Source organism: Saimiri boliviensis, chromosome 20, assembly GCF_048565385.1.
Source record: "Saimiri boliviensis isolate mSaiBol1 chromosome 20, mSaiBol1.pri, whole genome shotgun sequence".
NCBI lineage: Eukaryota > Metazoa > Chordata > Mammalia > Primates > Cebidae > Saimiri > Saimiri boliviensis.
This window is the reverse complement of record NC_133468.1, coordinates 27,306,840-27,320,052: the sequence shown is the minus strand read 5'-3', so window position 1 is coordinate 27,320,052 and position 13,213 is coordinate 27,306,840. Positions and strand designations below refer to the sequence as shown.

At 53.6% G+C, this 13,213-nt stretch overlaps 1 protein-coding gene across 1 annotated transcript in view; it reads right to left on the bottom strand.

Annotated features, from left to right (window-relative positions):
• Nucleotides 1-5,085: 5,085 nt before the first annotated feature.
• FOXK1 (forkhead box K1) overlaps nt 5,086-13,213 on the bottom strand; it is a 94,322-nt gene continuing 86,194 nt past the window's right edge. The window contains exon 9 of the mRNA XM_039460594.2: nt 5,086-12,495. Within this exon, the coding sequence (XP_039316528.1) occupies nt 12,215-12,495 (281 nt within the window). The 3' untranslated portion in view covers nt 5,086-12,214. The remainder of the gene's footprint in view (nt 12,496-13,213) is intronic.

Sequence of the window (13,213 nt, the reverse complement as noted above, 5' to 3'; positions counted from 1 at the left end):
AAATTCATGTTTCTGGCTTGGGCACCGGGTGGTGCCATTCATTTGGTGCTGGGGCAGAAAAGGACAGGGAAATTTGTGCCAAGAGTCATTCATTCAGGAGACAAGTGATGATTGAGTCCTACCTGCACTAGGCACTGCTGAAGGTTCTGGGGATTAGGGTGGGGAGTGGGAATCAATGTTCCGTAGATAGGGTGTGTCAAGGTTAGGCCTTGAAGGGGTAAGTCCGATGGAAGGAAAGAGAAGGAGGAGGGAGGGAGAGCTTTCTGCAGGAGTTCCAAACGTGGCTTTGAGATGCCCTTGGGTGCCCAGTGATGTCTGAGGGCACCTGGTGTGGAGGATGAAGAGATGGGAGTCTCTTGCTTCCCAAGCCAGAAACATGAAGTTACCCTTGATTTCTCCACTTTCTTCCTTCCGCCTGCCTGCAAATCCATCAGTCAAACCTCCCTCCCCTGGACCACAACTGTACCAGAATGAGAGAGGCTTCCAAATGTGGAGTGCAGTGGGTGCCCCGGAGCCGCCGGTTGAAGACTGGTAAAGGAAAGCTGGTGACAGATATCTTTGAAAAGCCTCTTACCAGTGTTTAACGTTTACTAGGGTAAAACATACGTATCAAAGTGCACAAATCTGAAATGAATTTTTTTACATTTCTAGAAATCAGTGGTAAATTGGAAAATGTCTTAAGTCTTGGCTCCATTGGTAGTGTGTGTGTGTGGGGGCTTTGTGTTTGATAATTTTTCTTTTTTTTTTTCTTTAAAGATGGGGTTTCACTATGTTGGTCGGGCTGGTCTTGAACTCCTGACCTCAGGTGATCCACCCGCGTTGGCCTCCAAAGTGCTTGGATTACAGGTGTGAGCCACCATGCCTGGCCTTGTGTTTGAAAATTTCTGTGTTGCAAATACTCCTGCCATGACTGAGTTCAAGATCTAGACCATTTCCAGCCCCCAAGAAGTCCCCCTGTGGCCCCCTCCCAGTCAACACCTACTCCCCTCCCTCAGAAGTAACTGCTAGTCTTTTTTTTGGGGGGGGGGCGGGGAGGCAGGGGACAGAGTCTTGCTTTGTCACCAGGCTGCAGTGCAATGGTGCAGTCTCGGCTCGCTATAACCTCCTCCTCCTGCGTTCAAGCGATTCTCCTGCCTCAGCCTCCCAAGTAGCTGGGACTACAGGTGCATGCCACCACAACTGGCTAATTTTTGTATTTTTGGTAGAGACAGGGTTTCACCATATTTGTCAGAATCTCTTGACCTTGTGATCTGCCCGCCTTGGTCTCCCAAAGTGCTGGGATTACAGGCATGAGCCACCGTGCCCAGCCTAGTCTTGCTTCTAACCAGAGATTAGTTTCACCTCTTTTTACACTTCATGCAAATGGAATCATACAGTACTTAGTTTTTCTTGTTCTTCCATGAATAGTTGATTGGTTTCCACCTTCTGACAATAATGAATAGCGCTGCAGTGCACAATCATGACGTCTTCTGGGGTTCTCAGAGATGCACCCCTCTTTGTTGTGTGTTTACCAGGTTCACAGAGCAGCTAACTTAAACTGGGCATCTAACTATGTGCCAGGAATCTCAATCTCTCTCTCTCTCCACAAAGGCACAACCCAAGCAATTTTACCAGGAGTAATATTTCACTTGTTTCTTACAAAATGTTTACATTAGTGTAATATGTTATTTTAAGGTCTCACTAGTGAAAAATGGTTGTCCTAACCAAAAGCAAAAAAGGCCAGGTGCGGTGGCTCACACCTGTCATCCAAACACTGCGAGGTTGAGGAAGCGGAATTTCTTGACCTGGGCAACATAGGGAGACCCTGTCTCTGAACAAACAAACAAATACAACAACATCTTAAAAAGGAGAGATTCGATTAATAATTACCCAACACAGCTCCCTGGAGGAAGCTTATGCTTCTCTCTCATGCTTGCTATTGAGCTGATTTTTTTTTTTTTTTTTTTTTTTTTTTTCGAGACTAAGTCTTGCTCTGTCACCCAGGCTGGAGTGCAGTGGTGAGATCTCAGCTCACTGCAACTTCTGCCTCTTGGGTTCAAGTGATTCTCCTGCTTCAGCCTGCTGAGTAACTGGGATTACAGGCACACACCACCATGCCCGGTTAATTTTTTGTATATATATATTTTTTTAGTAGAGATGGGGTTTTACCATGTTGTCCAGGCTGGTCTCAAACTCCTGACCTAAAGTGATCCATCCTCCCTCGGCCTCCCAAAGTGCTGGGATTACAGGCATGAGCCACCCTGCCCGGCCTAGGCTGAAATATTTTTGTTTTTTGTTTTTTTCCTTTTTGTGGAGAATGGGGTCTCGCTATATTGCCCAGGCAGGTCTTGAACTCCTGGGCTCAAGCTATCCTCCCGCCTCTGCCTCCCTAAGAGCTGGGATTACAGGCGTGAGCCACAGCGCCCGGCCGAAATCTTAAACTAGGACCACTCTGTTACAAGTTATGTGGACATGGAGTAACTTGAAGGCAGGCAGAGAAGCATTCAGACTTCAGCTGTGGCTGTGGGCAACTGTGCATTCTGAAAAATGCCAAGTTACTTAGCTGAGTGAGTCACATGCAAACACTACAGAACCTTTACAGAAGATAGACTTGCGACAAGCACACACTGCTATCAAGACCCCCTTTGGAGGTCGTTGCACAGACACCCAAGGGCCTTGTAAATCTGGGGGACTCTCAGAAGAGATAGAGGCTGACTGCATCACAGCTGAGTTTCAGGGCGCGCCCCCAGGCGTGTGGGGTGGGGACACCTGGGCTGCACATGAAGAAGTGGAGTGCATCACAGGCGAAGTCCCACAGCCAGTAAGGACGAAGCAGGAACCTGAACCCAGGTCTGTGTAGTTCCAAAGTCAATGCCATTCCCACCCCATGGGCCCGGCACCTACAATAAGCAAGGCTTGAGAGAATTTCTACCCATGCGCAAAATGGGTAGAAAGTCTCATCAAGCCAAACACCAGCAGGAAGGACCCACAGTTGCCCAGCTGCCCCAGTGGGGCAGCAGTGAGTACCTGCCAAGTGCCCCCCAGCCAGGCTGTGGGTGTGTGCCAGGAGCAGGGGGTTGGCTTAACTGGTTTCTCCCTTGCCATGTCTAAGGGGCAGACGCATATTGTCTTCCCATTTCTGGAGCTGCAAATATCCTTGCTCCGAGCACTCCCAGCGGGTGGGGGTCACCGAGTCCAGGAGCCACAGGCATCTGCAGAAGTGTCTCCTGCATGAGCCAGGAACGGGATACCCAGGGCCTATGGGGCGACTTCCCTTAGCAGCAGCTGCCCTTCAGCCTCTGGAGCAGGGGGTCAGGGGCCCATGCGTCCAGGGGGCCGGGTGCCTGTGTGTTAGGGGGCCAGGACCAGGTGATCAGAAGCCTGTGTGTCTAGGGGGTCAGGAACCTGTGTGTCTAGGGAGCTAGGTGCCTGTGTGTCCAGAGGGCCGGGTTCCTGTGTGTCCAGGGGGCCAGATACCTGTGTATCTAGGGGACTGGGTGCCTGTGTGTCCAGGGGGTCAGAGGCCTGTGTGTCCAGGGGGTCAGGAATCTGTGTGTCCAGGGGGTCAGAAGCCTGTGTGTCCAGGGGCCGGGTGCCTGTGTGTCCAGGGGGTCAGAGGCCTGTGTGTCCAGGGGGTCAGAAGCCTGTGTGTCCAGGGGGTCAGAGGCCTGTGTGTCCAGGGGGTCAGGAATCTGTGTGTCCAGGGGCCGGGTGCCTGTGTGTCCAGGGGGTCAGAAGCCTGTGTGTCCAGGGGCCGGGTGCCTGTGTGTCCAGGGGGTCAGAGGCCTGTGTGTCCAGGCCGTTCACCACCCTCAGCAGCCATCCTGTCCACAAGGACCACACCGGAGCCTCAGGGTCGTTTCTTTAATATAGAATTTTATTTCTGGTTATAGAAACAAATGCTAAGAGGAGAAACAAAACTTCCCCATCCACATACAACAATTTAATAGATAAAAGAACAGTTAAAATAAATGAAAAACAAAAGGTAGAAATTTTAAACTTTGTTATAGCTTTAAAACATTAACGTCTGATACAATTAGAAATCACATTCAGATCTCAAACTTTAAAAAAAAAGTATGGCTCCTTATTAAAAAAATACTGTATCCCATTTGAAATGAAAACACAGGCCGCCTGCTGTTGACATGGGTGGGGCTGTCCCTTCCTCTGGTCTCGTGCGTGCCCCCTCCCGGTGCTGGGGTTCAGCCACCCTCCCTGGGTACCCACCTCCACTCCTCCAGGGCGGGACGTACAAGGTGACATGAGCGGAACCTCACATCCAATGCTCCAGAACTGACATTTCCTCTTTCTAGGATACTGCTGCTTTTTAAAGCACTGATTATTAAACAAGTTGTGAAAAATACTTTAGACAGGCAGCCACTGTAAAAAAAAAAAAAAAAACCACACACACACACACACACACACACACACACACACACAGACAAACACACACACACACACCCGAACACCCCCCCCTCCCAAATTATTTTTACAGGAGAATTATCATTCAGATTAAAAACAAAAACAGAAACAAAAGCTCCGGATTGGCTTTAACCCCTCCGGCATGGGTGCTGAGGTGCCAGCCTATGCCACTTGCAGGGTGCTCACAGCCCGAGTGTCTGGACTCAGTGACATCTCAGGACAGAATCTGGAGCACAGCTGTTGTCTCTTCTCCTGCCCCACCCCCCTTTTCCTGAAACAGAAATCAAGCCACATAGGTGAACGTATTCTAGTTATCCAAAAAGCCTTTCTGAAAGAAAGAAGGGCCCGACTTAAAACATTTTATTTTTATTTTTGAGACAGAGTCTCCCTCTGTTGCCCAGGCTGGAGTGCAGTGGCATGATCTCAGCTCACTGCAACCTCCATCTCCCGGGTTCCAGTGATTCTCATGCCTCAGCCTCCCTAGTAGCTAGGATTACAGGTGCCCGCCACCACCACGCCCGGCTAATTTTTTGTATTTTTAGTAGAGACGGGTTTCATCATGTTGGTCAGGCTGGTCTCAAATTCCTGAGGTGATCCTCCCGCCTCGGCCTCCCAAAGTGCTGGGATTACAGGTGTGAGCCACCTCATCTGGCCAACTATATTATCTTAAATCCCCGTTGTTACTGATTTAAAAAAAAAAAAAATCTGGACCAGTTAACCTAGAAATTGAGAGACCACAGACACAATTTAACATCCATACAGGCCTGTGAACCTCACAGATCTTGCTTCAGCTTAGCCAACACATTTGTAAGCGGGACAGTTCTGGAAGCTGCTTTTGACTCTGTACTCAGAGGGGCAGGTCTTATAGCCGGAGGGAAGAAAACACTTCTTGGCTGGCTGTAATCCCGGATTGAAGCTGCCTTGCTTCCCCTTGGCCCTGGCCTCCTGCACACTTTTCACTGTGTCTGACACGGGGTAAACCACCAATGACTCAACTGAGCAAATGATTCCAGAAAAAAGAATCCAAGATAAAGAATAACCAACCAGGAATCTTCTCATTCTAGCCTGACTCTCAAAAAACAAAAAACAAAAAAACTGGGTAAGGAGCAAAAAAAGTGACAGAGGCTGGGCGTAGTGGCTCATGTCTGTAATCCCGGCACTTTGGGAAGCTGAGGTGGGTGGATCACCTAAGGTCAGCAGTTCAAGACCAGCCTGGCCAACATGGTGAAATTCCCATCTCTATTAGAAATACAAAAATTAGCCAGGTGTGGTGGCAGGCGCCTGCTGGCCCAGCTATTAGGGAGGCTGAAATGGGAGAACCGCTGAACCTGGAAGGCGGAGGTTGCGGTGAACTGAGATTGTGCCACTGCACTCTTGCCTGGGTGACAGAGTGAAACTCTGTCTCAAAAAAAAAAAAAAAACTGAGAGTGACATGGAGACCTCTTTAGTCACCCTTGGCAGCCTCTGGTTGACTGAAATCTGGCAGATGGAACCTGAAGACGAAACTGGGTCACTGGGGCCTGGAGCGGGGTGGGGGTAGGGGGTCATTTATAGCCAGTGTTCAGCTGCTTAACCAAAGCAAACAAATTCGTTTGCGGTTTCTCCCTGGTCTTAGTATTTTTCTTTTCAACGCATCTTCCCTGTGGCAAGAATGACAGGCAGGTGCAAAGACTGACTAAGATTCTTCCGAGGGGTTTCTCCCTGGACAGAAGGAAAGATGCCTAAAGACAGAGTGACTGCCTTCTTAGTAATATTCTCTGATACTCTGAGCAGCCAAAACCAGCCATTAGGATGAGTAAAAGAAACCAAAAAAGTCCCAGCGCTCACTCATTCAAAGGAAGGATGCTCACCTCAGTCCCGTACAAAAATACAAGGAAAACGCCAGTCTTGGTGCCAGGCAAGCTTCTGGGTCACGCTCAGGCCTCCTGGGAATGGTGGCTTCAAGGGAGGGCCTCCAGTCACTGACCCCTGGGTATTCATTCTCCAGGGACTGAGCTGTTTCTCAGGGCAGGACTCTGACCTCCTAGCAGCTGGCACAGGCTTGGATGTGACAGGCAGTCATGGCGAGGTTCATCAGAGACGAATCCTCCTCACCACTCTCCCCCTCACCCATCTCTCTCATGGCCTTCTGATTCTGTTTTGCCCAAAGAACCTTCTCAGCCAACTCCTGGAAAAGCCAGCCCAGCTTCACACCTCTGGTTATGGCGCATGTCAGGCCTGGCCCTGGGCCCTCCACCCTGCCCACCTTCCAGGAGGTGGCTCTGAAATGTCCCATCCAGCAGCAGAGCTGAAGGCTGCAGCCTCTGCCTGAGAAAGAGGAGCTGGAACGGGGCGGAAAAGCCCAGCAGAGGCAGGGTTACATGGCGGTGGGCTCAAAAGACAACCCAAAAGAGAAACTACTTTCCCTAAACGAAGTCAGTGAAATGGGTCTATTTAAAAAATTTCAGTTCAGAGGAAAACGTGTGTGGTTGTATCCCCAAAATCCCATTCTTCCAAGCAGCTGTGACTTCGGGTTTGGGTGACAGGGAGGACAGAGGGAAGGACGCAGCAGCTCCAACAGGACAATCCCTTCCACAGATTTAACTCCGACAAAATTCAAGCCGCATGCAGTGGGAAAGGGCCCTCTCTCGAGGCATGGGCCCAGCTCACCATCCTGCGGGGGGCTGCGGTACCCACCGAGATCCCTGGCAAAGCACAGATTCTAAGCCCTCCCTCTGGTCACCAAATGTAGCAGCGTTTTGTATTAAATGTCTTGCACCAAACCCAACAACGAAAAAAGCAGAAAGTATGTGGGTGATGAAAACCGTGTCCTGAGCACTGAAAAACAGGCCTGGAAAAAGGAACTTGGAAAAGAAAAGGAAATTGTAAGATGCAGGAAAACAATCTAAAAATAAGGGACAGAACCGGGCGAGAGATCATTTGTTATACTCTAAATTCTACCCTTACTTCCAAGAGCCAAAATACATTACCCGGGAACCTCCAGAGCTGGGTCCCGTCTACAGATTACTCCTGTCTTCATAGCAGCACGTGTGAACCATTTAAAGTATTCTTATTAAATAATATTGCTTCGAGGCAGCGGCACTGTCAAAGAGGCTTGAGGCAAGGCTGTGGGTAAACACGTTTTCACTGGGAGTGTGAGGCCGTCACCGTGGCCGCCCCTTACCGCAGACCGACTGCAGCCAGGCGGCACCCCGGGGGCCGAAGAGGCCTCCATCCGGCATTCCGGGGCTCTGCATTTGCGAAGAGCCTCACAATCTGGTTTTGTAACTTATTCTAGCGTAAGGAGCGTGTGATTCCGCCCTGACATGTGAGGCGGCACGCTGGTGATTCTAAAGCCTTTTCTTGGGGGTGTGTTCTCTCTGAGGGGGAGAGGAGGAGCCCAGGATGGACTTGGGGTGTCCTCCCTACAGAGGTCAACAGTTCCTCATCCCACGTGAAGTCACTCAAGGACAAAGCAGAATGTGAAGCTTTTGAAGCCAAACAGACCCTGGGCTCCCGCCGGCTCTGAAAGGTAAGGGGAAAATCCTCTCCTCTGATGCGTCCCCATGTTAAACTACATTTTCATTTTTCCTACTGAGGTCTGTTCTTTGTCTCTATAAACACTGGTTTCAAAGCCAAAGAAAAGCTTTCTCTTCCCCCTGAACTTGCTGAGCCGCCCGAAGAAGGGATTTCTCTCTCTCTCGAGGGGGGGACCTTGCTCAGGGCTTTCTGAGAGTCACAGTGCCCTTGGGTGTTCCAGGGAGAGCCCACCTTGTGTAGAGGACATAAGAGCATTCGCTGAATGATGCCTGCGATCTCAAACAGTACAGAAACGGACCCAGGAGTCAGGGGGGCGAGGTTCGGGTGGGCTGAAACTTCTTGGGGTCCCGGCAGTCTGGAGGGCAGGACGAGGCCGCCCCACCCTGGCCCAACTCCACCAAATCCGTCCCCTCCCTGCTTGAGAAGCCCAAAGCGTGGTACCTAGAATCAGGGAACACTCTGCAACTCAGAAACTCATCTCCACCTTTTTCACTTGGCATGGTTCTTAAATCAAAGAGAGGAAATACAAATAAACAGCAAATCCCAAAGAGGAACCACCAGACCTTGGGAGGGAAACTGAGGGGTGAGTGTGAGGTGCACAAGCCTCTGTCTGCCCAGTCATGGTCCCCCCCAGTGTCTCCCAGCGCTGCCTCGAAGGTCTCTGCATGGGGACCCGACAGCAGCGTCTCATTTCACTCAGAGCACACACGCGGCCTCTAACGTGAAGCCAGGAGGACAGGATGGGGTGCTGCGGCCCGACTGGTGAGGGACTGACGTTGAGGTTTTTAGGAATGTAGAAAGAGCAGAAGAGGGATGCTCTGTCTGGGTCCCTCAAAGGCATGAGTGACAGATCCCATCCTCCACGGAGGCCAGGTGTCACTGGGAGAACGTCTGCACGGTAGGAAAGACACAAGTGGCTGAGGACAGGCACACGCTGGGACACTGGGCACCGTGCCCTCCACGGCCAGGTCTCCCTGAGCTCCTCCGGCTCTGCTGCTCTGTGGACACCGGGCTGGTTGCAGAAGGTGGCATGAGAGAGGGTGCCCTGAGCCACCTGCTGCCCTAGCAGTTGGGGGACACTCAGGCCCTGCCTTCCTGCTTCTCAGGGTCCACCAGATGGTCTCGGTGGGATGCCTGTGCTCAGCCACTTCAGATGTTTTCTTTTGGGACTTACCTCCTATCCAAAGCGGGTGTCTTCTTTTATTTGGTAAACCTGGCAAGTTACTGAGCAGGAAGCAGGAAAGAGAAGTGGGTTACCGGGCCCATGGGCTCTGAGGGAGCCCCTTTCAGAACAGGGCAAAGTGGGAGGGGCCCTTCCCAAAGCCACCACTGTGACCTGCTGTTCTTGTCCACGGACCATGCCCCCAGCCCCTGGTTAAAGGAGAGCGGGCCCTCAGCCTCTGCTGTGACCCTAACGTGGGGCTGGAATCAAGTTACTTTTGCTCCCTGCATTCCTGCACATTGCTAGGGTCAACCCAGCCTTGACAACCTAGAGAAGGTTCTCGGGTTCCTGGCTGCCCACAGCTCAGGGTCACAGGCGGCTGGGACTCGGGGCTGAGGCTCTCCTGGTTCCCTGGGCTTGTGCTCTTGCTTCTGCGAATGAGCCTGGCTGGGAGGCACTTGCTGGGCTGCCTCAGGGCACACCAGGAGGGCTGGAGCCAGGCATGGTATCTGCTCCAATGATGACCAAAAACGCTTTCAAAATCTCATGGTTATGAGCCCAGAGCAGTGGGTCCAGGACCCAGCCGCCCTCTCCCTGCCCTGCTCCGTCTGAGCTGACCCCTAGGCCCACCTCCCCTTGTCCCTCTTTGCAGTTGCCGCAGAAGCCACATAGCACTGACCCCCCACACGGCAGGATGCAGCCCTGAGGTCCTGCACTCGCTACCCCCCAGCACCACCCGCCACCCCCTTTCCACGCCCTCGGCATTGAAGCAGTAAAATCGGTGAGAATCCTACCGCTAACAGAAAGAACGTGCTCGTCTCAAAAGCCGGGCAAGGAAGTGGGTCAAAGCTAGCCTGAGCAGACCAGGGTGAGAGGCTACCTCATATTTTGTGACCAACACATGGCACGCAGCGCTCCCTGCAGACATCAGCTTGCAGAGAGAGGCCGATCTACAGTGGCTCAAAAGCAAACAGAACTCCCCCATGAGGGTGGCCACACAGCCCTGGGGATACACGGTCACCATGGGGGAGAGGGCAGCAGCAGGCGATCACAGAGGCCCCCACTGACGCCACTGGCTCAGGCCACGCAGGCACCAGTGTCAGGGAACATCTCTGACCACCACGCCCCGTTCCCTCACGCCACGCACGCACACACCAGGCAGCATGGAAAGAAAAGGCCCACAGACAACAGCAGGAGCCGCGCATGTGGCACAGAGTGCCACCTCTCACCCTCCATGGACGGAACTGCACCTGGGACGCCCGGCTGTGTTCGTCTCGCCCCTACTTCTCTGAAACCTCACCCAAGCCAACAGGTATGGACTTCCACAAAGAGCTTATTTCTCATGGAAAGGTTAGTGCCATAGAAACAACTCGTTTGGGGGCGCTTAGAAAAACAATGCAACAGGGGAGGGAAACAGAACAGGGGTTTTCTCTATCTGGGTGGAAGGAGGGGCCCACAGAAGTTCTGCACTTGTCCTAGGGTCGGGGACTCCGATGGGGCCACGGGCGCCCCCACTCCGCCACACAGCACACCGCTCCTGCACTGCCTTGAAATCGCTTTGGAAAGCATTCTCCTTTCTTCTTCAGGGAGACACATGCCCAGCCACCTCCGTCAGATGCCTTCCAGGCACCTGGGTGCCTCTGTGGCTCTCCTGCTGAGGCTGCATTGCTGGTGAGAGGCTGTGATGGGAGGATGGTTGATCCCCAGAAACACCGCTCCTCTGGCATTTCTGGAGCTCAGTGTCGAATCTGCACTGTTTCTTGTTGTGGTCCCCAACAGGAGGGCCGGCGCTGGAGCGGCCAGCAAAACTGACAGCTGACCTTTATGGGGACACCTCACACCTCTCAAGACACACGGAAGGACTCCTCACTCCCCGCTCCCCGAGCTGGGCACAACGTTAGACAGCTCTGGCTCAATGCTGCTCAGTGACAAAGCTCCAGGTGCCCCTGGCCGTCTCGATGGACGTGCAGGGCAGCCTTCCTCAGGGACCCTGGAGCCGCCCTACTGGCTGCAGCATCCCATCCTCCTCGGGTTCTCACCATGTCAACAAAACCAGTGGAGTCGCCCGGCCAGGTGTGGAGGTGCAGGAGCTGCTGCTGCTGGGGTGGGGCCTCCCTTCTGCTCATGACGGACCAGGGAGGGCCTCTGCAGCTTCGGGCAGGAGAAACGGTTCCAGCTGAAAACAGCAGAGCAAGGTGGGAGTGGTAAGGACACTGTGACTGGGTGAAACAGCAGCTTGAGCAGGTGGCGCTTGGCATGTCGGGTCCCCTGTGGCCATCAGCACTGGGGCATCGGAGCCACGGGAGGATTCCGGAAGGTCTGGCCTGCAGCCGGCGGATCCAGGGCCATCTTTCATCCGTGGAACCTTCCATGGTGAATGCCAATCCGGGAAGCTGTGGCTCTTACTTGAAGTTATCAGACAGAGCAGGTTTACCCTCCGAGAGGATGAACGCCAGCGGGAACTCCGGACCGCGGCCAGTCGTCAGACCACCAGCAGGGGAAATCCTCAAAAACAGATGATCCCTTTTGTGTCTGCCTCAGGTGTACAATGAGGTCTGAATTCCAGGTTTAAACAAAGAAAAACTTGAGGTCCGAAGTGAAAGCGGACACTCCCTGGGTTAATGCCCACACTCTCTCTGTCACGCTCTGGGCGGAGGCTGTTAGACGGTCCGTGGCGTGGCAGCAGTTCCTGGTTTCCCCAGCCGGCCTCTGTCCGCGCCTGGGCTTCCCCCGTAGCCTCAGGGTGTGCCTGGCTGCGCCTCTGTCCGTCCTCCCAGGACAAAGGCGGCTGGCCATGTAGCGTGGAGCGGGCAGAGCTATCTTGACACATTCCTCGAGATGCTGAACTACAGCCTCCTCCCCACGCCTGACAGGGAGGCCTGGGGAGAGGCGAAGGGCATGAAAGCAAAGAATTCCCAGAATCATACAATCAGTTGTCTGAACTTGTTTATGTTTTTGTTTTAAACCACGGGAGGACAGGCGATAACATGGAAAGGGCTGGGTGTGTCCAGGTGCCGCCGATGCCCGCAGGCTGCTGTGGGCTGTCCTCCGTCCGTGGGTGCGGCCGCCTGTGCTGCTGGGTCCAGCTCTGGGGTCGCCGCTGGGTGAGTCCCACTCCCCCGCGTGCAGGTGATCTCATTCCCCGGTGCCCGGCCCCTGGGGGCCGGCGGCTGCGATCACTCCAGCCGGCGTGGTCGCCGTCCCACTGGGCTCCTCCACCCGAGACCTTTTGACCTCAGGCTCTCCAGTGGAGGAGGCGGAGGCAGAGGCGGTGGTGGCAGTGGCTGGGGTGGTGGTGGCTGTGGCTGCGACAGCTGCTGCTGGCTCCTTGGCCCCCACCTCGCATACCCGGGTGACCACCACTGGTGAGGACGAACTTGCTTGGGCTGCAAGGAGCTGCAGAGGGCTGGTGAGGGCTGGAGTGGAGGAAGAGGGTTACTCTAGGGTCTGGTTGGAACCAAGCTGTCTTTTTCTGAATAGAGGCCCAAGTCACCTACACAGGGGCTAAGCCACCGAGCAGGGGAGCTGAGTGCACCCCGTGGGCCCTGCTGTCCCCTCCCCACCAGGTCTGTCCTGTCCTTGGCTGGGTGGAAGCCCCTCTCATTGCTGCGTCTGGATCGTGGGGGACATCAATGGGTCGCCCCACTCCTTTACACAGATGCATCGCCCTGAGCTATCCCACTGACACCCCACCCAGCACCCTGGCTTCCTGCACCCCGCCCGGTGCCCTGGTGCCCCTGGGTTCCTGCACCCCAGCTCTCCTCCTTCCTTCTCTGACCTCCTGCCTCACCCCATGGAGTGTGAACTCCAGACAGTCAGTGGGCAGATCTGGGCTTTCCTTCCACCTTCTTTCCTTTTTTTTTTTTTTTAAAAAAAGGGACAGGGGTATCACTCTGTCACCCAGGCTGGCATGTAGCAGAAAAATTACAGCTCACTACAGCCTCACTCTCCTGAGCAGCTGGGACCACAAGTGTGCGAAACCACACCTGGCCAAGTTTTGGAGTCTTATGTAGTAGAGATGGGCTTTTGCTGTATTGCCTAGGCTGGTCTTGAACTGGGCTCAAGCGATCTGCCTGCCACAGCCTCCCAAAGTGCTGGGATGGTAAGTGTGAGCCACAGAGCCCGGCCCCTTCC